The sequence below is a fragment of the Schistocerca gregaria genome, chromosome 5 (assembly GCF_023897955.1).
Source record: "Schistocerca gregaria isolate iqSchGreg1 chromosome 5, iqSchGreg1.2, whole genome shotgun sequence".
NCBI classification, from domain to species: Eukaryota; Metazoa; Arthropoda; class Insecta; order Orthoptera; family Acrididae; genus Schistocerca; species Schistocerca gregaria.
In genome coordinates this window covers 258,801,327-258,826,039 of record NC_064924.1, presented here as the reverse complement: position 1 = coordinate 258,826,039, position 24,713 = coordinate 258,801,327, and the positions used below count along the sequence as shown (strand labels likewise).

Sequence of the window (24,713 nt, the reverse complement as noted above, 5' to 3'; positions counted from 1 at the left end):
AACGAACCTAAGGACATCACACAACACCCAGCCATCACGAGGCAGAGAAAATCCTTGACCCCGCCGGGAATTGAAGCCTGGAACCCGGGCGTGGGAGGCGAGTACGCTACCGTACGACCACGAAATGCGGACAAGCAATTTACAGCAGAAGTTACATTACCAATATACATAACATCAAGCCTGCTGACAACATACACACGAGGTGAATAAATTCAGCTGCCGTAGCGGCATAGTAGCTCTCGATGGATGAAGTAAGGGGGCTGTAAGGACAACAATGGCACAGGCAAACAGGCAAAGTATTTCCACTGGTACCAACCGTCGGTTTTAAATTGAAGACGAAATTCCTGAGAAAGCACCTCCGAACCACAGCACTGCATGAAACGATCGTATAGCGTTTATTGGCCGGGGTATCCTCTTCTGAAATCGGCCGCCGTATTTCAACTCTTTTTAGCTGAAGTCATTTCGGCGACTTGCGTGTCGATGCATTCTGTCTTCATAAGCTATATGAAGCAGTAGTTACAAGCAGCTAAGCGGTTTCTCTTCTGCTAATACCTTGGAGATCAGGTTATTTATGTTCGCTGGATCTACGTTGGACACTGGTGGAGTAAGGATGTTGGGTTTCAAAAAGGATAAAATGAGTATAAGTATTTATATTTACTAGTGGAAAATCACTATAAAACAGGAACAAACCGCAAAACGTTTAGAAAACCAAAGTTTCTCGCTATGTTATTATCACTAATCACGCAGATGAAGTCTACCAAATTCTTCACTTACGCTAAGGAAGATCCCTTTGACGACAAAAGCCACTGTATTCGATGCTCTGCCGAAGAACTGATTCATGTCACAAGATGAAGTTGTAAGGGATCCTTTAGGTACCCATGAACTGTAGCATGGGATCATGTCTGGAGACATGGGCATCAAGAACATGTGGCAGTGTGTCACTGAGGATCTGCCGCTCGTTGTGCCAGTGAAGTGAGACTCCCTGTTTGAAGAATGATATTTTCACTCTGCGGCGGAGTGCGCGCTGGCATGAAACTTACTGGCAGATTAAAACTGTGTGCTGGACCGAGACTCGAACTCGGGAACTCTGCCTTTCGCGGTCAACGCCCCATTCATCCTAAAGCTAACTAGGAAGGCCGTTCACCACCACTTCAGGTTCGGCCCAAGAACAAAAATTAAATATGCCTCCGAAAATTTTATTAAAAAAAAGAAAAGGGGAAAGAAAAGGGTACAAACTTTATTATATTCTGCTTGTTGCTCGTTTTGTTCTTATTTATTTATTTGTAATTTTTTTTACTGTTCCATTTTTCTTTTTTTTCGTCTTGGATTGTCCACAGTAGCCAGACGGTGGGATCTATTGGTCGTCTTCTCGTTCAGCGAGGGTGAAATACCCTATAATTACCGTTGATTACTCTCATCAGTCCATTATGAGCAATCTCTCAGTCTCTTCCCACACCTGGTACACTCCAATGGTCTGGAGGGTGCGTAAACAGCGCCCCCAAGTAATTCGCAAAGAGCGTACCATACGACGCGTTACACCGTAAAATCGTGTAGTTACTCGTTAAATAATACCAGAAATCTAACAAACCTGCAAAGCTCTCATTAAAAAAGTATGACAATGACATATCTTTACCCCACACCGTGGGTAGACAGATCTGAAAATTACCGAACTATCAGTTTAATAAGTCACAGCAGCAAAATACTAACGCGAATTCTTTATAGACGAATGGGACTGAGGCGACCGTCCCAGCAACAACGCCAACATGAGCCGTACCGCAAACGAAACGGTGAATGTCGGTGTCGACAGCGGCGCATTTGGGACAGAGAGGATCCTCGGCCAGATGGATCATGTGTAAACGTTGTCGGGTGGGGAATATTTCCGTCGTTATCACATACCACAGAGCCCCGACCGCGGTGGGCAGGAAAGGGGAGTGTACGTTACTCCACACCCGTCTCCAGCCAAGCATCGGATGTCGGCGTTCAACGACATTAGCATGCAGCGTTCGTGCTAGGATCCCGCGTGGTCGGCAAGACATTGAACTGATAGCTCATGTCGACCAGATAGATGCGAGTGTGACTCAGTGCTGGCGTGGTATGTCCAACAAGAATCGTCGGCCGGATGGATTGAGGCACCACCTCCTGAATCAGTGTACCAGGGAGGGTAGACTTGTCCGAAGTACGTAGGTGATGCATCGTCCGCAGGAAGAGAGCGCACGCCCTGTTGTGCACGTTTATCAATCCAATGCCGCCTACATGTGTGGGCAACGTTAGTGTGTCGTAACGTTTCTTGAACACCCTACCCTCGCTGACGTAATGACCGGAGGCCGCCTGGAACTTGACAGCGACCGTAGAACGTGTGTGTAATGATTAAGTTTCGGAGTGAGGTACACGTTGACAAAATGTACCCGTATGATCAAGTCAAGTGTTCAAAAGTTACGGAGGCGAACTTGCTTGTGGAACACATTAAGTACTCTGTGATACGTGTATGCTGCTGTACGCTGCACGATCCCATGGAAGGTCACTCACAAACACTTCATCGCTGGGACTTTGGTAATGGGCGCTGGCATACTAGTTTGCAGTCCTCTGCCCACATCCATGTAATACGACTTTCGCAGGTTGATACGGCTCCCGGCCACCTCTCCGTATTGATGAAGCCACGTGATCGCCGTACATGTATCTTTTGCGGCCCTTGCCAAGAATACTACATCGTCCGCATGGGCACAACATTTAAAATGTACATCGCAGAGGCGAATGCCCTGCAAACGTTGTCGTAGGCCTCGAAGTGCAGGCTCGAGGGCGAAGAGGAAGGCTGACAGCGAAGAGGAAGGCTGACAGGGGCATCCTTGTAGCACTGAGCGCTCTATAGTGAACGGTTGTGAGCGGTAGCCATTGGCGAGAACTGTGGAGGGGGCTCCGTGGATGAGACGGAGAAACACACGTGCCGATATTGAGGACAGTCCCATCTTCTCTAAGATAGCGTGCTGGTATTGCTGGTCAACTCGGTCAATTGCGTGGTCTAGCCACCTGGGCTACCCAAGCACGACTCACGCCGCTTTCACACAGCTTTACTTCTGCCAGTACTTCGCCTCCTACTGTGAGGATGGGGCGTGAGACGTGCTTGGGTAGTTCAGTTGGTAGAGCACTTTCCCGTGAAAGGTAAAGGTCCCGAGTTCGAGTCTCGGTGCGGCACACAGGTTTAATCAGCCAGGATGTTTCAGACTGCCTGTTGTCCGCATACGAAATCACTGGTGTCTTCTTGAATTTGTTGAAAAATCTACGGCTGTGGCACACCATGACTATCTTTCCAGTTACTGTGTGTGTCCTCAAAATGAATATATGGTACACCTTCTCATCAAAAAATTAAACAAAGCACTTATGGCTAGTCTCTTTCATGCTGAATGATTGACTTCTGGTTCTTGAGACCCATAAGTGTAAATGACTCTGATTTTAAAACGAAATGTTTCTTCATCACTGTGGTGAAAGCAGACCTTTTCTGTGTTCACAGAACAAACGAGTTTAGGAGTTCCATGTATTTCCGTGTTTGTGGGTAGGTCGAAATGATCTTTTACATTATAGGGTAGGTTATAGATTTATTGAATATAAGAGTTACAAGGGAAGATGAGGATTAGTGGTGGATGCTGTACTCGGCCCAGGACTTGGCGTACTTCTTCCTGTATTCTCCAGATGGGTCGTACTTGTCCAGCAGCTTCTTCATGAGGTCTGGGTGGCGGCGCGAGACTTCTCCGAAGAAACTTCCGATCTTCTTGTGCTGTGTCTCAGTGCACTTGGCGCAGTCTGTACGCACTATTTCGGGGAACACCTCTGCAAAGGAAAGTACGTTTACAATAGTGGAACTGTTTTGCGCTTCGTGATGGAGGCCTATTTAGTACGTGTAGATTGGGGTGAGCAGTGAATATATTGCTGACATAGTCGCTAGGGTCCTCAGGCGTCAAAACACAACTACTCCTTAATTTTTCTGGAAATATTTCTGCGTCGCCGCAACAGTTCTGCCACATAATCACATTCCCAGATTCAAAACGTGTCGTTTGACATCAGGTCTTCAGTATCAAGATTGCAGCCAACGACAAAAGATGAATGGCAGATCCCCGGCGTTTTAAAACATAGCCATTTGGCTAATTGAGTATACTGCAGAAGAAACTACACCATTAAAGAAAAACTTAGCTACCAACCACGCTACTACGTCTTCTTAAGTTGAAACATCAAGTCAAGAACCTAATGGAACATGATTATGGGCAGAATTATAAGATGTACTACATTAATACATTAATTATTAAGTGAAGAATTTAGGTTGTTTTCATTACACATATATTTAGTAGCACCGTATCTACTTCGGGAATTAAAGATTTTAATTCTATCTTTTATTTACTTTAAAAACGCGGAAAGTACGTATCGTGCATACACGGTTATAGGCCTAAATTCTTCGGGTACACAGGTTTTGATATTTAAGTTCATTACGTTACTATATTAATAGTATACACGTATTCTTCTTCTTTCGAATAACCTATTTGGAGGGTACGTTGAATCAACTTTGGCTACTCCTCATTGTATTAGATTTCCTCAGTTTCCAAATTTCCTTCATCCTTTTAGAGTGTTGTTCCCTTTCTTCTTGAGTCCACTTTCGTCTAGTTATTTTCTTTCTCTCCTGAAATTTTTGCCTTTTGAACTGCCTTTCTGAAATGTTTTCTGTTTTCTATTGTGTCTATTGTAACTCCAGCATTTTCAATGTCCTTTTCAGTCTCTATGAACCATGCTGGCTTGGATTTGTAGCTATTGAGTAATGTGAATATCCGCTTGGTTAGTCTGTTGTTATCCATTCTGAATATATGTCCAAAAAACTGTAGTCTCCTCTTCCTCATTACATCAGTTAGTTCCTCCGTTTTCAGATATAGCTCTCTGTTTTGGCCTTAACCTGTATTCAGCATTATCGTTTCTTTTAGCTCCCAGTATTTTCCTTAAAATTCTTCTTTCGACCTGGTCTAGTTTTTCAAGATCTCCATTTCCTGTTAGTTTCAGTGTTTCTGCCGCATAGAGAGCTTCAGGTCTGGCCACTGTTTGGTAGTGTCTTACTTTCGTGTTCCAGGACAAGGATTTTTTATTATAAACGTTTTTGGTCATATGAAACACTCTTTCCATTTTGTGCACTCCAGTTTCTATAGCTATCTTTTCTTTGGCATTGTATGTAATCCACTGTCCTACGTATTTGAAGGAATCTGTTTTGTGTATTGTGTTGTTGTCAACTGCAATATTTTGAGGAGCGTCAGAGATGTTTGTCATAAACTTTGTTTTCTTCATATGATATTTGTAGTCCTACTTTGGGTGCTTCTTTTTGTAGTTCTCTTATTTGTTCTTGGGCATTGTCTAGTGAATCTGTAATCAATGCCATGTCATCTGCAAGGCTAAACAGTCGACGGTGATCTTGTTTGGATTTCTCCCTAGTTGAATCCCGTTAGTGTTGATGGCCTTCCTCCATTCTCGAACTACCTTCTCCAAGACACAATTGAAAAGCAGAGGTGAGAGACCCTGTCGAACACCTGACTTAATTTCAAACGATTTTGAGAGCTCTCCCCTAAATTTTACTTTCGATTTTTTATTTGTCAAAGTACCTTTAACTATTGCAGCTGTTTTAGCACCGAGTCCCAATTCTTTTAAGATATCAAGCAGTGTATTTTTGTCAATTCAATCATAGGCTTTTTTAAAATCCACAAAAGTAATTACATATTTTAAGTTCCTGATACACGTATATTAGTGGCTTTTGTGATCTGTTGTTAATAAAATATTATTGTTAAAGCCTAGACAAACTTTGTTAAAAATATTGTAAACAACCATGAGCAAGAAGTGTTTCAGCTGCTATAGGAAATTCAGTTATGTGGTTCTGTGCTTCTGTTGTGGCAGATGGTTGCATTGGGGTGAATATAGTGCCATGAGAATCGGGGAAGTAAATGGGTGTCTTCCATAGTATTGCAGATTATGTTCAAGGGATAGAAAAGTTGCAGAACAGGAAGGTGGGAAGTGATAGCAAGGAACAATGGCCACAGAAAGAGAACTGTATCAGACAGTTTCATCATTGCCTTGCTACCTCAGTCAGCTAAGAAAGAGTCTGAAGTAGATGAAAGTGTACTCAGCACTCAAGAGACTTTCACTAGGAAACCAACTGTTGCAAAAAACGTAGAAATTAGGACGAAAGTTCTGTTGTTAGGTAGTAGCCATGGAAGGGGTGTGGGCCAAATTTTTCAGGAAAAATTAGGTGACAGGTACCAGGACACAAGAATTTTCAAGCGCAGTGCATATCGTAGCCAAGTGATAGAGGATGTAGCATCAATGTGCAAAGATTTTACAAAGCAGGACCATATAGTGGTAGTGGATGGAGCGAGAAACAGTATTTATAGACATCAGCGGTACAATATTAAGTGGAACCTAGTGAAAATATCATCTGCAACGAACCAAACCATAGAAATGTAGGCTTGGTTCCTGCTTTCATACGGTATGCCCGGCAACAATTGAACAGCTCTTTTAGGTCGGTCAATATGAAGCTAGTTTAGCTGGTTCGGGCAGCTACTTTGTCAAGCATAGGTTTGGTTCCTATTGATGGTATTGGTAGGTGGGACTTCACAAGACATGGCCTGCATCTCAATAGGAAAGGGAAGGGTAAACTGGCTGGGATGATAGCAAAATCTTTAAGTGGGGGCACTGGAATTCATGGGAGTACTTTTTTAGGCTAAGATCAGCATTTAATCATCCTACATTGATTGAAATCAAGCTTCATGAAAAGTTCAGACAGGTAGATGCTAGAGATGTGAAAATATCACAAGATTCTCATAACAGTACAGTGAAAAATATGGTTAATATGTCACAAGATTCACATAAAAGCACACAAAAAATAATATAATATATTGCATCAGAATATCAGGGGATTAAAAAAAAAGTAGATAAGGTTCTTGTTTGTATAGAAGATTTAGAAACGGAGGGTGGAATGGATTTACTATGCCTGTCTAAACATCATGTAGTCACACGTATGGAAATGATAAATGTAGGTGGATATAAGCTTTCAGCATACATTGAAGTATTAGTTGGTTCTTTTGATTTGACATCAGTTATTGATTTTACGAACTCGTGTGATACAGGAAAGCAGCACATTGATAGATAACGTTTTCATAGACCAAGATAAATTTAATTAAATAAAGACTATTACCGTAAGAATGGTCTGTCTGATCATGATGCACAGCTAGTTACAGTATATGATATAGCTCCATACAGTAATGCAAAACAGTCCTCCAAAGTAGTGTATTCCATTAACGATTTATCATTTCAATATTTAGGGAAACTTTGCAACAGACTGGGATGAGGCGTACAGGGATCAAGATGCTGATTTATAATTTAACATATTTCATGATACTTTTGAAAGTATATTTGAAAACAGTTTCCGTGGAAAACAGTGAAATATAATTGTAAGAAACCATGTAAAAAAGTTCAGAAGTATGTACATTATGTCTAAGATTAGCACATCTGATAATAAAATTAAAACAATTTGGAATATTGTGAAAAGGGGAGCAATAAGCACTATGTATTCTGGGAGAATAATTAATTTTCTGTATGGAACCAGAGCACGGTCTCGGAGGTTGTTCACTGTGCACAACGTAGTTCTTGCAGTGTCACCCACAGTAGACTGGAATTTCAGATTGATTTATACCTTTATCCCAACTCACATTTTATTTCCAAGCAGACTTGTTTAAATTCAGGGAACACTCATGACCCAGTCATCATTGCTCCATTGGGACCCCGTTACTGCCGTTTGTATCTACCCGATTACTGAATACAGACTCACTGTATTCATGGCACGGATCTCACTTAGAGAGTGAGCTTGTGGTGTGGGATTGGATTGGATTGGATAATTTGGGGGCAGAGACCAAACAGCGAGGTCATCGGTGTCATCGGATTAGGGAAGAACGGGGAACAAGGTCGGCTGTGCCCATTCAAAGTCACCATCCCGGCATTTGCTATTTAGGAAAATCACGGAAAACCTAAATCTGAATGGCCGGATGCTGGATTGAACCGTCGTCCTCCCGAATGCGAGTCCAGTATGCTAACCGCTGCGCCACCTCGCTCGGTGTGGTGTGGCCTATACCATCCTACTGTGTAGCGGAGTGTAGACTATGATGGGTCTCACCCTTGAGCGCCTTCCCGGCGGGTCTGCACGCTGCATCTCCTTCTTCCAGCAGGCAGCGTATCGCGTCCTGGACTCGAGTTTCATCCGACAGCAGCTCGTTCAGGTCCAGGCTGTCGAACGTGGCCGGGTACTTCTCCTGCAACACAGCACACCATTCGCTGTAACCAGAGGACTCATTGCATGCACACTAATGCGTATTGCCGAATAAAACTGGCGGTATCGCCTGTACCCTTCCAAAGGTACCATCCTGACAATCGCATTAAACAGTAACTCAGGAGCCTGTTGGGGAACTGGAGCAACCATCTTCCTGAAATCGTTCTGAGCACCTTACCAATGGTTCACGTCACTCAGTACATTTCTGGAGTTTTCCTTAACAAGTTGTTGAAGACATATATACTAAAATTAGCATTGGTATGTATATGCATTAAATGTTTGCTAAGTGAGTACTGAAATTACGCGATTACATTTATATGTACAAAAGATGAAATTGTCGTTAACTACAACGTCCCAAAAACTTTGTCACCTAGCTTAGGTACAGCACGAGAAGAAGAAGAGGAAACTCGAAAAACGACAGCGGAAATTGATCGTTGATACTGTCACTTATATTTCAAACTAGAACTCTGTTGCTTTACATTTACAAATGCTGTGCCTGCACTTAGTGTAACTCTGTTTTAAATATCAGTATAGACCCATCGCAAACAGTTACTCAATTTTAAATTCCTCTTCTTCTTTTATTATTTACGACGTATTTTGAATGCTTTGCTCCTTCATCAGCTCCTGGTTCGCAGCTTTAAGACTAGTGGCATTATTCTTCCAAAATCATCGATGTAGAACCATGTAGGTTTGAAATTTATCGCTTTTTGTTCACGATTCTTTTGGTGGATTTATATGACGAAATATTCCCTTGATGTTCGTTGCTGCCATTCTGCATTTGGACTTAAGACATTTAGAGTTTACAGACGTCACTAGAGATGTTACACGCACCTAGCGTTTCCTCGTTGAGAGAGGTATGAAATAGTTTTTCTATTTATGAAGATGTTGGTTTTTTACAGTTTATTACGTTGAAGAGTAATGAGTTTAGTCTGTTTTTCAAATATGTCAGCCATTTAATTAAAAACACTAAAGCGCATGACAGAATTTGGATTCTGAATAATATTGGGTAAACTTACTCGGTTTGTAATTTGATATGTTTGCACAAATTATATTTTCTAGAAAAAGTGGATAAATAATAAATAAAACTGAGTACATTCTATTGCATATGATGTGGTTTGAAATAAGAGGATTGTTTTGTTAAGGCCCTTATTTCTTTTGTGTGTTAGTTGTCAATCGTTTCGTTCAGAATGACAGCTCACAGTCATTTTTGGTTTCTGTGTACGTCTGAGCTTCCCGTAATCTTTTGCTTTATGCCTTTTGATTGTGCATTAGAAATGGTCAGTCAGATATTAATGTCAGTCGTTTTGTGTCCTGGCTGGTGCTGAAGGATTCCAACAGTTCAATTACTGTAATTATTTCGCGGAAGGCCTCCATACGTTCTAATACGCTCTCCCTGTGTCTAATATACAAGTTGCGACAACTACGCTGAAATTTATACACTCAAGCGTCAATTAACTTTATGTTATTTGGTAATTGCGTAGGGTGGATCAATGAGCTACTTTTGAACGACATACTTATGTTGACCTCACATTTCTTCAGGATACTAGGTATCCAGTAGCTGATGGGTCCAATAAATGTAGTACAATTGCGTGGTATGTTGCTATTAAGCTTATTCTGTCGTCAGTTGCAGATGCAGGTATTCTGGAGTGACGCCTGTGTGCCAGTGGGCGAAACCGAGACCTGCGGCAATGGTGAGCAACAGCCCGCGGGACCGCTCTCACTATCGGAGGCAGCGCTCCCTCCCGACCCACAACGCGCGTACGTATGTGTGTGTGTATGTAGGGGTACCGCGTTTGCCGTTTTCCAAACCCAAGTACCCCCTATTGGCTTGCATACAGCGTATCTTTGCAGCCAGTCATTTTCTGGTAGCCGGTAATCACAACTTCGCGGAGAGATTAATTAATCTTCCCTGTAGCGCTATTTGTTTCTCCCAGTTGTCTCCCAACCAACCATATTTTACTTACTTTTGTGATCGTATACATTATTTTTTAAGTCAACATCCCTTTTCCTCAACACACTCTGGTCGTACAGAAACGAATGCGATGTCGTCAAAAAGATTTTTTAACCAGTTTCTGACAATGTACAACAACATTGCGCTGAAGTTCACTGTTTGTGGAAAATTTTAACATAAAAGCGATTTTCAACTACCATAGGCAAAAAGGCATCATGGATGCGCAGCTGCAGACCTCTATTTTACAAATTTAACTTATTAATAACGACTCCCTTCTCATATTGTTTTATCACAAAGACATTTATTTGTTTGAAAGTATTTATTAAGTGTATAATATGTATACAGCAGAGCCATAAATAATAACCGTGACCAGCGTGGTAGTCCCTTATCTCTATCTGTTGTACAAGCCGATTTTTCTAAATGAATTTATTTTCTTGGACGACAAACATATTTGTCATTGTCCCCTTGAGTTGTGATTTACCTATTGGATGTATGGATAAAATCAAAGATACCTATTGCTACTATGACCTAACATGCTTACTGTAATTGAAAATGTTAATCGAGTTGCAATTACTGGCTCTACTGACACTCCCTGATCTCTGCACGTTGTACAAGCCAGAAGAAAAATTCTGTATCCAAAACATAGTTTTAGACACATAGTGTCTGAGTCTGTACAAGGACGTATCATAATTTCATGATTATTATTTCACGTCGTTCGACACATTTTTAAAGAGTTTTCTCTCATTTCCACAACCATCTTCATCCCAACGAGTACATTCATTTCACATACTGCCATTGTTGAAGGCTATAAAAGCAAGAAAGTTATGAGCAGGTCCCTTGGTTGAGTGAAAGTGAGTAATTATCTCTCAGTAGTGGCGTCGGGATCTTTTTAATACATTTCATGAGTGTTTGGTAGTATCCATACAGTAGACATTCGCAAACATTCTTAAGGTAAATGTGAGTTTCATAGTAAAATTGCCACCCCTCACGTACCACGCTGCTAACCATTAAAGAGGCAGGAGACGGGTGAGCGGAGTGGACAGTTGTGTTTGTGCTCCTCTACGATTAAGACACCGTACGCTTCATGCAACCACAACACTTACACATCCGCAGAGAGGCCAGACTAGCATAAGGTTCCGGAAGTAGTACAGCAACGATTCCATGTAGTTGCAGGAGCATCAGTCTGAATGACTTACGCTGCCATCTTACCTAAGCGCCGGCCGGGATGACCGAGCGGTTCTAGGCGCTAGAGTCTGGAATCGAGCGACTGCTACGGTCACACGTTCGAATACTGCCCCAGGCATGGATGTGTGTGATGTTCTTAGTTTAGTTAGGTTTAAGTAGTTCTACGTTATAGGGGACCGATGACCTCAGAAGTTATGTCCCATAGTGCTGAGAGCCATTTGAACCATTTTTTTTTCTTTCATAAGCCAACCAGGAGTTGGTGTGTTGGTACTGTGATTGGGTGACAAGGACGGGAGTTTACAGCTATTATATTTTCCGAGAAAATGCCGTTTTAATCTAACGTTTATTGATGACGGTAGCCCCATTGATAAAATATTGTGGAGGTTATTAAGAAAAACAAATCCCTTGTTATGTAGGTCGAAACATGGAGTTTCACACATTTTAAACGTAGAGGCGTCTGCAGGAGAGAAGACGAGAACAGCTACATCAGTCTTCATACTGAATACCATAACAACAAATTATGTCTTAGCTTATGTCACTTTTGTCGGTAATCACTCCTTACGGCGGAAGGGCAAATATACATAATAGAACAGCAAGACAAGTGCGTTCACTGGAATCTCAAAAACTATGAGCTACTGCACCTTGTCAAATCAGAATGCCTATCAGTGAATGTGAAAGAACCACAGTTAGAAACATGGAAGCAAAAATCGAAGAAAAATCAAAGGTCGAGTCCTTAGTGAAGGTGTAAACTTCAGGTCAGCATTGAAATCTACCTGAATATGGAAGCAATTTTGGGTACCACGATGGAAACGACGCTGCCAGTTTCACTGACTGAATAAAAATAAGTTGTCTTATGACATATTCCACTGCTGGGTGGTTATGATTAAAGTGATACATATTCAACTGCTGGGTGGTTATGATTAAAGTGAAACTACTCACGGTTGTGTGTGTGGTGTAATTATTGTATGGCAATGGTATGTGGTAATTATGTTAGTGCATTAATGTGGAGCCTATTTATGCTGAAAAAGAAAAATAGTTTCAAATTTTCCCACAAGGTGCAACTCTAGCCCTGTAAAATATCTCGCCGACGATTCCCCCGCTCACATTGAACAATTTGTGTAAGTCAACATTATTCCTATCTCATTGGTTTAACATTTTCTGCCCACGTCCTGTTCCTAATCCATCACATATGGAAACATTTATATACTTCTTGCATTCATAGTCCCAGATTGGCACCTGGTGGCAAAAATTGGACCTATTTCTTTTTCCAGCGTAAATTGGTTCCACTTTAAAGCAATAGGATATGTACCAAATGCCAGTGCCATATGATAATCACAGCCGACACTGGGACTCCGTGAGTAGCTGCACTTTAATAATAACAATCTGGTAGGTTATGAAGAAGACAGCTGACGTTAGGAATGCTTACAAACTTGAAGTCATATATTCCGTATTGAAACTACAGCAGTCTAACAAGGGGTAAAATGAGATATCTCAAATATTTGGGGACCCACACACAGAACATCATTGTAGGAGACTGGCAGCATGGGGCCATACCCACCAGGCAACTAATAAACTTAATAAAAAACAAAGGTCCTACAGTAGTTCCTTTGTGGTGCGTCTGAAGTACGTTTGCTACCTGAAAGCATTGTGGACAACTGTGTATCAAGAATTGTTGGTGCTTACAGAAGACTGTGTCTAATTGAAGACTGGTCACTATATACGTGGCGTGGCCCTTGCGACGAGAAGTTATGCTTACCTCGGCGGCTGCGATGAGCACCAAGGAGGCGCAGAGGAGCAGAGCTACGTGACCGTTCATGCTGGTGGTGTCGGTGCTGTGAGCTACCTGTTGTCGACTGTGCCGCAGTGACGGGTGGCGCGGCTTATATGCCAGCCTGGAGTGGCCTGGTGGGCTGTCGGAGGAGAGAGCGGGGGGCGCACACTTGATACCACAGCCACGGCCGGTTACCAGCTCCACCGCCATGGCCGGTGTTCCACATTGATTACAAGCCACGACCAAGTCTCCTCAGACACTCCCTACTGCCTCAACCAGCTGCCAAAGACACATCTAGGTTCAGGTATCAACATAAACCAGTCGTTTCTATAGGTGTGTCCAGGACCTGCCAAAGCATTATTATTAAATTTTATGAGCTTCATAGTAACTATCATTCCTCTGTGATTTCTAGGCCTATGTTGTTCCGTATCTTAGACGGTAAGAACGGAACCATTATAGCATCGCTTTGTGGCGTCTGCTGTCTGTCCGTGCTTCTGCCTGTCTGTGCCATTGTTAAAAACCCCTTTTCTTAGGAATGAGTGGAAACAAAAAGCTGAGATTGATATCACGTATTAAGGTCTATGGTTCCTGATGGAGAAAAAAAAATTAAGCTTCTATGTCAATAACATTAAAAGATAGGCCATTTGTGTCACATATTTGGATGTTCGCCAATGCACTCATCAGATCCTATGGGGTACTTCACGTCGACCTAGATATATTAAATTTGATAAGAAGCAAAATTTCACATTACAACTAAAGAAAAATCCGAAACTTATTAAATCGGAATTATAACACACGAAAAAAATTCTTTTTTGTTGTTTAATACCTAACTGTCTGTCTATTCATCTATATTTTAAGACCTCTTTTTATAAGAAACAGGCAGAAGTACCAATTTGAAATTTGTGACGTATTCTACGGTCTTTAGTCATTGGCGGTGTAATTAACGTAAGCATCAAACTCAGTGGAATCAAGAGGTACGGCTATTTATGTCACAGATTTTCGTGCTCACAAACTAGCTCATCAAATCCTATAGACTATCTGCAAGGAAGCAAGGCCTCACTTTAAAAGCAAAGGAAAAAAGTCCATAATTGGTCATTTTTAATTAAATTATTTCATTTAATTCTCATTTGCTATCTGAATTCCTACCTGTCCAGTTAAGATCCCATTTTCTCAGGTATGTGTAGGCGTTATCGTGCCTGCATCGATATCGTTAACCATCAAGAAATGTCTCGATTCTCAATTCCTGCTGTGACTGAAATGTCTGTATAAATAATAAAGTTTGTACGGAACGCTTGGTGCGTGAGTTGTTTATTTTTCTTTTCTTTCGAAGTGCACAAAATGACGCTGTTGACTCATAACCAGCACCGATTCAGAAAATGTCGCTGTTGTGAAAGACAACTGGCTGTTTATTCTCAACAAATAATGAGTGCTAACGATAAGTAATCTCAAGATGATACTATATTTCCCGATTTCCAAATTTTCATCACAGATGGCTTCTATTAAGTGTGACATCCTCTTAGTTGTCCAACTGGATTCGTGACTTCCTGTTAAGACTACCACAGTGAGTAGTAAATCGAGGGAGGTAATCTACTCAAACAGAAATGGTATCTGAGGTTTCCAAATGTAACGTTATAGGCCTCCTGCTGTTCGTAATAATTTAAAGAATTTAACAGACAATCTCAGTCTCCCTATCCGTTTATCTGGTGTATGTGAACGAATTACAGAATAATTTCGACCAGATATCAGCACGCTTGGCCCTATAAATATTAATAAATTTCATTAAATTTCGGTTATATGTTAAATAACACATATTTAATGGTTGTCGATTTAAGAATGGGAAAAGAAACTTCGGAATTGTTAGATGACGATCAGTTCATCTTTAAGAAAAGTGAAGGCACTAGAGAGGCAGTTCTGACGTAGCAAATGATAGTGGAAGCCAGACTTAAAAAACATCATCCACGTTCATAGAATTTGTAGACCGGGAAAAAGCATTCCTGATTGACAAACTGTCATAATGTTAGAAATTCGGAAACAAATAGTGGTGAGATGTAGGGCAAAACGAGTAAAATGCAATATGTACAAGCGCCAACAGTGAATAATGAGAGTGGAAGACCATCAACGAATTGCTCGGACTAAAAACGGTGTAAGACAGGGACCTAGTCTTTCGTCTCTACTGTTCAATCTAAACATCGAAGAAACAATGACGGCAATAAAGAAAGGTTCAAGAGTGAAACTGAAATCCAGGTTGAAAGGATATCAATGATGAGATTCACAGATCATTTGGTGATACCATTGAAAGTGAAAGAGAATTACAGGATCTTTTGAGTGGAATGAACAGTCCAATGAGTACAATGTATGGTCTGAGATGAAATCGAAGAAAGACAAAAATAATGAGCGGTAGGAAAAATGACAACCTTAATATCAAAATCAGGAATCTCGAAATAGCCGAATTTAAGGAATTTTGACACTTTGGAAACAAAATAACCCACATCGGACAGACCAAGGAGCACGCAAAAAGCAGACTAGCACTGGAAAGCAGGAAATTCCTAGCCAAGAAAAGTCTGCTTCAATTTAAGGAAGAAATTTTTGAGAATGTACATCTGGAGAACAGCATTGTATGGTAGTGAAACGTGAATGGAAGGAAAATCGGAACGGAAATGAACCGATGAATATGAAACGTGGTGCTACAAAAGAATTAGGCGGTCTGAAAAGGAGAGGAGTGGGGAGGTTATCCGCAGAATCTTCGATCAAAGGAATATATGGACAAAACCGGTAACAAGAAGGGCCAGCATGATAGGACATCTGTTGAGACATGAGGGAACTGCGTCCACGATAAAAGAGAGAACTATAGAGGATAAAAACTGTAGATGAAGACAGAGATTGGAATACATCCAGCAAATAACTGAGACGTACGCTACTACTCTGAGACGCAAAGACTGATACAGAAGAGGAACATCATACCAACCTGAAAATATTAAAAGAGAGAGATTGAACTAAATACCTTGATTTTACTATCACGCACCAACTGAAGTAACTTAGGAAATGTCATGGGAGAGATGAACCAAAGGCTATTTACTTCAGAATATGCAACAGAATTACTAAGAAGAGTGCACATACTACGATTTTTCGTCATTTTTTGTAGTATTGCTGCACATGTAGGATCCTTACCGGGTATGAACGGATAACGGGAGAAAAGTTCAAGGAAAGGCAGCTCATTTTGTACTATCACGAAATAGGGGAGAGTTATCACGGATATGATACGCGAGTTGTTGTGTCAATCACTATAAGACAGGCGTACTTCAAAATGGATACCGCCTAGAAGGATATCTGCGCTCTCATAAAATTAGGCGTGTTGTTATTTCTGTAGATTCACTGGATAGATCAAGACAGCGTTCCACTTCTGATGCTCTTGCAGGTACATGCTTTACACATCCACGCTTCTCAGACGCAGGAAAAATGCTGGTGGTATCTTTAACCTCTGCCATAGCGGTGCAGAGTACAACACAGAGACAACGTGAAGGTTCCCCTTTCTGACCCAGGAAAATTAAGAACAAAACTGGGTGTTTGCTTCGAGAAGTAAATGACTGGTTTGTATCCCTTGTTACATGACGAACCAAACTGAGAGAGATTACCCGTAGTAAAATTTGCCCTTTGTTGTTTCCAATCAATATTGCGCAGAAGCCTTTCAAACGTTTGGTGGAAGAGACGGAGTAAGATATTTTAACTGAACTCGACGACTGCGAAAATATTCCCAAAGAACTAAAACTTCAAATAAACGTGAAATTTCCTTGTCTGTAATGTTTAGACACTGTTTAGCATTATTTCATTCTTCTGTTCTGTCGACTAATACCATTGTTATGACCTTCAAGTGACACTGTTGTAGAGAAAAAAATGGTTTCTGGTTATTGATTGGTTCCGCAAAATTCCAAAATTTATAAATTCGGCAGCAGGAAGTCATTCCTAACTCCGTTTCTGTCACGAGATTAAGTGCAGTCTTGGTGATATTGCTTCTCTAGTTGACGAAGGAATAGCTGTTGCTCCTGAACTAAGTACAATGGAATTCGTAAGATTTCGTGCCTGTATTTTTGGGACTGGTGGTAACGTTTCATTGTAAATTAGCTAGATAAATAGTTTTTACGATGTGTGCTGTGTAGTCTGTTATGATTATGTTGGACTCTTTCACATTTGTTACTGGAAAATAATTGAAGGTAAAGAAAGGTCTGAGGATGAGACAGAGATTTATCTAAGATGTGTGTCAGTGCCGTCGGGTTCGAAAGAGACTGACTAATTAGATTTTAGCCTTGCAGTCACCGTGACGAGGTAGAGAAGATGATGGTGTAAGAATGAAGGGGAGGCATGGAGCGTTTTCCCGGGGTTTCGACGTCTTTGTGAGATAAAGTGTTGCAATGTCCGCTGGTAGACGTGAGTCAGATTAAGCACTTCTACCGAAGTAGGGTACAGCTGGGAGGGTATGCTGAAACGTAATGCCACCAAGTTTTTCATTCTGTTCTAAATATCGGTTGACTTGTAACGTGTCATGCTTATTAGACGGTCGACTTTGTCGCCTCACTGTTGAGAAATAAATATTTAGGCATGAAGACTAAAGGTGTAGACTATTAATAAAGTCATTTAATTAAAAGCTGTTTAGAGTCTTTACATGAAAAATTCAGAGGCATTACTTTTTAGAATGCCAGATTTTATTTGGAAACGATGGTATAATAAATATAACTTGAACCTACCTGATACTATCATATACAAAAGTGTATCTATAATCAGTGAGTACTTCGAGATGCGCTTCTCAAAAAATCACAGTAATCATTAGGATGAATTTTGTGACGTACGCAAAGTCATTTTTATGTTCATAGCTGCCGCATTGTGATAGTGAATTGTTTTAATGGAACTGTAAAGCTTTTTATGTAGTTCTGGGGAGACAAGTGAACTAAAATATGAACATACGTTTGGATATTGATAATATGGTGATAGGATAACAACGTCACAAATCGCTGTTAGGACAAGAGATTCCGCAAACGTCTACGCCCCTCTACGGAACGTGACAAAACCCGTTTATTATGTTTATTATTGTGACTGCTAAGCGCTAGAAATTTTGATATTGAGCTTTGATAGATGTTCGCTAATGATGCATGTATATTATGTGTGTGTGTGTGTGTGTGTGTGTGTGTGTGTGTGTGTGTGTGTACGCGCGCGCATGCGTGAGTCTCTGGTCCGAAAAGAATGGAATTTTATTATTGTACAACACAGGTTGCACACTTGGTGATTATTATCATTTGCCTATCCACAGACTTTTCTCGCAGATTAGCTTCAGCCACTATAGCACATACTCTCCTAGAAATTGAAATAAGAACACCGTGTATTCATTCTCCCAGGAAGGGGAAACTTTATTGACACATTCCTGGGGTCAGATACATCACATGATCACACTGACAGAACCACAGGCACATAGACACAGGCAACAGAGCATGCACAATGCCGGCACTGGTACAGTGTATATCCACCTTTCGCAGCAATGTAGGCTGCTATTCTCCCATGGAGACGATCGTAGAGATGCTGGATGTAGTCCTGTGGAACGACTTGCCATGCCATTTCCACCTGGCGCCTCAGTTGAACCAGCGTTCGTGCTGGACGTGCAGACCGCGTGAGACGACGCTTCATCCAGTCCCAAACATGCTCAATGGGGGACAGATCCGGAGATCTTGCTGGCCAGGGTAGTTGACTTACACCTTCTAGAGCACGTTTTGTGGCACGGGATACATGAGGACGTGCATTGTCCTGTTGGAACAGCAAGTTCCCTTGCCGGTCGAGGAATGGTAGAACGATGGGTTCGATGACGGTTTGGATGTACCGTGCACTATTCAGTGTCCCCTCGACGATCACCAGAGGTGTACGGCCAGTGTAGGAGATCGCTCCCCACACCATGATGCTGGGTGTTGCCCTGTGTGCCTCGGTCATATGCAGTCCTGATTGTGGCGCTCACCTGCACGGCGCCAAACACGCATACGACCATCATTGGCACCAAGGCAGGAGCGACTGTCATCGCTGAAGACGACACGCCTCCATTCGTCCCACCATTCACGCCTGTCGCGACACCACTGGAGGCGGGCTGCACGATGTTGGGGCGTGAGCGGAAGACGGCCTAACGGTGTGTGGGACCGTAGCCCAGCTTCATGGAGACGGTTGCGAATGGTCCTCGCCGATACCCCAGGAGCAACAGTGTCCCTAATTTGCTGGGAAGTGGCGGTGCGGTCCCCTACGGCACTGCGTAGGATCCTACGGTCTTGGCGTGCCTCCGTGCGTCGCTGCGGTCCGGTCCCAGGTCGACGGGCACGTGCACCTTCCGCCGACCACTGGCGACAACATCGATGTACTGTGGAGACCTCACGCCCCACGTGTTGAGCAATTCGGCGGTACGTCCACCCGGCCTCCCGCATGCCCACTATACGCCCTCGCTCAAAGTCCGTCAACTGCGCATACGGTTCAGGTCCACGCTGTCGCGGTATGCTACCAGTGTTAAAGACTGCGATGGAGCTCCGTATGCCACGGCAAACTAGCTGACACTGACGGCGGCGGTGCACAAATGCTGCGCAGCTAGCGCCATTCGACGGCCAACACCGCGGTTCCTGGTGTGTCCGCTGTGCCGTGCGTGTGATTATTGCTTGTACAGCCCTCTCGCAGTGTCCGGAGCAAGTATGGTGGGTCTGACACACCGGTGTCAATGTGTTCTTTTTTCCATTTCCAGGAGTGTTTTTGCATATACTTTGTTCGCTGGAATTCAGACATCGTACAAAAGACAACCACAGAAGTGTCGTGTGTCATCTTCGAAGTCTTTGTCGTGCAGTATTACTATTGCGTAATGACGGACAGAGCAAGGAGGACATCAAAAGCAGATGAGCATTGGCAAAAAGGGGCATTGATGGCCAAGGCAAGTCTACTAGTATCAGACATAGGCCCAAACTGGGGGAAGAAATTTCTTGGAATGTACGTTTGGAGAACAGCCTTGTATTGTAGTGAAAGTTGGGCTGTGGGAAAACCGGGAAAAAAGAGAATGGAAGCATTTGATTTGTGTTGCTACAGGAAAATGTTGAAAATTAGGTGGACTGGTAAGGTTAAGAATGAGGAGATTCTGCACAGCATCGGAGAGGAAATCACTGACAAGGAGAAAGGACAGGATGACAAGACATCTATTAAGTTATCAGAGACTGACTTCCCTGGTACTAGAGGGAACTGTAGAGGGCAAAAACTGTAAAGGAAGACTGCTCTTGGAATATATCCGGCTGATAAATGACAACGTATGTTGCAAGCTCTACTCTGTGAGAAATTCAAGCTGGGCCGCATTAAACCGCTCAGAAGACTGATGACTCAAAAAAAAATAGTAGTCTAAGGAGTTTCTCGGTAATGTAGTGTGGATCGATCGCCGTCCATTAATGAGTCTCCCACACCACCTCTGATGCGCATCTCATGCCGATGACTGCGATGGAGACAGTAATCCAGAAACATTTTGTACCATGTAGACCAGCGTGAAAAATGTCCTGTTTGAGACTCTTTGTTCGTAGCAGCTGCATATGGCAGATGCTCTCATAAAAATTGTTCAACATTCCAACAAGGCTGCTGATCGTCATCTATAAGTTCGACTGCCTCATTGAATTGTTATGCAGTTTTTATGATAGATTTCGACACAATGCCCAAAGATCTTTTAACCAACATGAAAAGTGTCTGCACAAGGATTCACGATGTTGATGTGGACGCCCACATAATTGTCTCGCTAACGCATAGCGTCTCATCACAGAACACTGAAAGAGAGCAGCTATTCCATTCTACGGATCTGCATGTCATATACGGATTTGTGACTAATGCTGCTGCCTGGTATTGCGCAGTTGTTTCCACTCAAACTAATCCGATACATACCGACTCTACCTGGCTCAAAGGGGCTCCATAGCACAATATCTAATGGTAGCTTAATCATAATTCCAGTAGCAGCTTCCGTTCCGCTACAAACAGAAGCCCACTCAGTATTCAGGTGTGAGAGGATGCCTGATTATGGGCTGCTTGTTCATGGACCAAAATGTGTACAAACTGTTATCGACACTCCTAGCTGACAGCGGCCCCAAGTATCAATGATTTATCTATGCAGCAGCTTCTGACTGTACATTTCAGCATCGCAGGAATGAAACTAAATGTCACTGCTGATCGGAACCGGAATGATGAATGAAACTTGAAACTTCCTGGCAGATTAAAACTGTGTGCCCGACCGAGACTCGAACTCGAGACCTTTGCCTTTCGCGGGCAAGTGCTCTACCATCTGAGCTACCGAAGCACCACTCACTCCCAGCCCTCACAGTTTTACTTCTGCCAGTATCTCGTCTCCTACCTTCCAAACTTTACAGAAGCTCTGGGAATGATGAATATTTGAACATCAGTTGAGGAATCGGCACAACCTGTAATACACAACTGCAAAACACTTGCACAAGCCGCCCGTTGTGGCTGAGCAGTTCTAGGCGCTGCAGTCCGGAACCACGCTGCTTCTACGGTCGCAGGTTCGAACCCTGCCTCGGGCATGGATGTGTGTGATGTCCTTAGGTTAGTTAGGTTTAAGTAGTTCTAAGTCTAGGGGAGTGATGAGCTCAGATGTTAAGTCTCATAGTGCTCAGAACCATTTGACCCATTTTTTTTTAACACTTGCACAACATGTTGGATTTTCCAGCCTTCTGCAATGAGATAGCTGAGATTTTGTTACTGGGCTTGTGACAGCTATAATTGCGGTCTATGACTTTTTTATAAATGCACAAAAATACTGGAAACAACAGTTCCCTCTCTTATAACAGAGGATGTCATTATTCTGCTTCCGGTGTATTGTATACGATCATATTCACAAGCGAAAAATTCGGATAACGTTCAATAGCTTCTTACAATTAAATGCGTTCAGCTTCTGCTCGTTTGTCCCTTCTATCAGTACTCAGTGCAACATCTGTGATCAAAGGTGTTGATTGTCCACCTGTGTCTGAAGATGGTAGTGAGGAAAGGGAACGTGCTCTGAGAAGGTTGCTGAGAATCTTTCTTTAAACACCCCTGGTGTAAGTCACAATCTGCATCAGGAATGGAACGCTTTCAGGGATTCAGTCATTAAGGCAGCTGAGAAAGTACTGGGGAAAGAAGGAAAACAACCGAAGAATTATTTGTTTGGTGAAAAAAGGCAAGAGAATAAGTCAGGAGAAAAATCTGGCATCCAGAAAAATGCCGGATAACTCATATACTCGTCAAGCGGTAAGAAATTATCAACACAAATGGAAAGAAGAAAAAAAAACAGCATTAGAGCAAGAAAAGGGAACGGGCAAGCAAACAGATAGTAGAACTGGAGACAACTGGAAAAACAAACGATGTTAGAAAATTTTATCATAAAATTAATAGTGAAAGAAGAGCATTTAAGACGGGCACCAACCTGAGTAAAAGTAAAAATTGGACTCTACTAACCAATGATCAAGAGCAATGGGATCGTTGAGTAGAGTATTTCAGTGAATTGTTGCATGCTTCAGAGTCCCCTATCGAAGATATCCCAGTCCTTCCAGAAGACGATGACATAGTACCTCTCCCCTTCCCAAGGAGAAGTGAACAATGCAATTGTTCGATTGAAGAACAATAAAGCATCAGGGACTTACAATAGAATATCTGAACTATTGAAAGATGGAAGAGTTGAGCTAAATCGTAGGATCTACAAGAATGTGTGCCTCGTCTGGGAAAGGAAGAGTTTCGAGAAGAATGGAATGTAGGGACGGTGCGCCTGATGCATAAGAAAGGAGCTCTATTTGAATGCAGCCACTACAGAGACATAACAGCCTTTAAATATTATGCGAGCAAAGTACTATAAAATACATCTGTAGCAGAATACATTATTGAAAGCTATCAATGCCTGTTCAAAGCAGAAAAGTCAACTGTAAATCAGGTATTGGTTCTCCGACAAATAGTAGAAAAGACACATGAATTCAATGTTGGTGTCCACCATCTTTTCATTGACTTTAAATCTCGTATGACACACTAAATCGGGCCAAACTTTATGAGGCAATGAGAGAATTTCTAGTGCCTGGAAAATTAGTGCATTTAATATAGGTCACCCTAAAGTACCCCCGGTGTACCGTGCGAGTGCATTCCAGGCTATCAACTCAGTTTTCCACTCTTACTGGGCTAAGGGAAGGAGATGGGCTTTGCTGCCAAATTTTCAACCTGGCACTTGAGATAGTGGTACGTGAATCGGGTATTCAGACAAGAGGTGCTATCTACTGTAACTCAGTACAATTACTGGGATATGTAGATGACTTGGATTTAACACTTAGAGATCTACAAAATTCATTTTCAGCTCTGAAACTGAGTGCAGGGAAGATGGACCTGAGAATTAATGAAGTAAAGACGAACAGTGCTTATAATGGCACTAACCAAACCTTACAGCTCACAATAACCCTTGATGGAATGATATTTGAACGAGTGGAGCGTTCTACCCGGGCTCAAAGATGAAAGCAAATGGGACCACCTTTACTCAAATTATCGCTCGAATAAGTGCTTCTTACCCGACGTTACTTTGGAATGTTGCAACATTTTAAATCTATCAGGAGCGACTAAGTGCCGACTTAGCAAAACGCTGATACGCCCAGTACTCACTTATGCCTCAGAAAAATGGACAATTACAAAGAAGGGTGAAAAGAAACAGAGATCAAGTGAAAGAAGTATACTGAGGAAGATTTTTGGACCTGTGTATGAAAATGGGACCTGGAGAAAGCGAAGGAATGACGAACTTCATGACTGGTATAAGGAGGATATGTCAAGAGATGTCTGATGTCTGAGATGGGATTGACATTTAATGCAACTAGATGAGACAGATTCTTCAAGGAAGGCCTACTGCAATGAACCTGGAGGGAGAAGAGAAAGAGGACGACCTAGGTTGAGACGGAGCGATGAGGTTGGAGAGGACGCTGCCCGAATCAGTTGCCGTAACTGATGCCGGAGTCCGGAGAAGAATGGCAGATAATTATTGAAGAGGCCAAGTCCTATCCCGGGATGTAGTGCCAGTTGAAGAAGAGGAAGAAAAAGAGGAAAGTTACCGTGTCATAACGTTTAAATGCTTTTTGGAAGGATTAATTGCAAAGTGAGGTGGTATGAGCTAATTGAATAGCAAAATTACTTCTCTGGATCGCCGTGTTATTGGGTTATAAAAAGTAGCATCAGTCAAACCTTTTGAAGCTATGAGTCGATTTTCATAAAAAAAACATCTCTTTGAGGCTCTCAAATTAGTACTGTGGAAAAGTACAGAATTTGCAATACACTCAATGAACAGAAAGAGGAATGAAACACTGGACAGTCAAAGGGAAAGAATGAGGTTAAGATGTGAGTGGAGTGATTGTGAATGTTCGATCTGGATCACCTAAAACACTTCACCTCGTTGCTAATACTCAATATGTAGAAACAAC

The 24,713-nt window shown here is 42.2% G+C and overlaps 2 protein-coding genes across 2 annotated transcripts in view; both read right to left on the bottom strand.

Moving 5' to 3' along the window:
* The window catches only part of LOC126273313 (allergen Tha p 1-like), a 141,360-nt gene that overhangs the window by 34,683 nt on the left and 81,964 nt on the right, over positions 1-24,713 (bottom strand). The gene's annotated exons all lie outside the window — the stretch shown is intronic.
* Positions 3,567-13,328, bottom strand: LOC126272971 (allergen Tha p 1-like). The gene is made up of 3 exons (XM_049976308.1): positions 13,231-13,328; positions 8,186-8,321; positions 3,567-3,822 (listed from the first exon to the last, which is right to left on the bottom strand). Exons 1-3 carry the CDS (start codon positions 13,288-13,290, stop codon positions 3,626-3,628), a joined length of 393 nt encoding a protein of 130 aa, XP_049832265.1. The 5' UTR covers positions 13,291-13,328; the 3' UTR covers positions 3,567-3,625.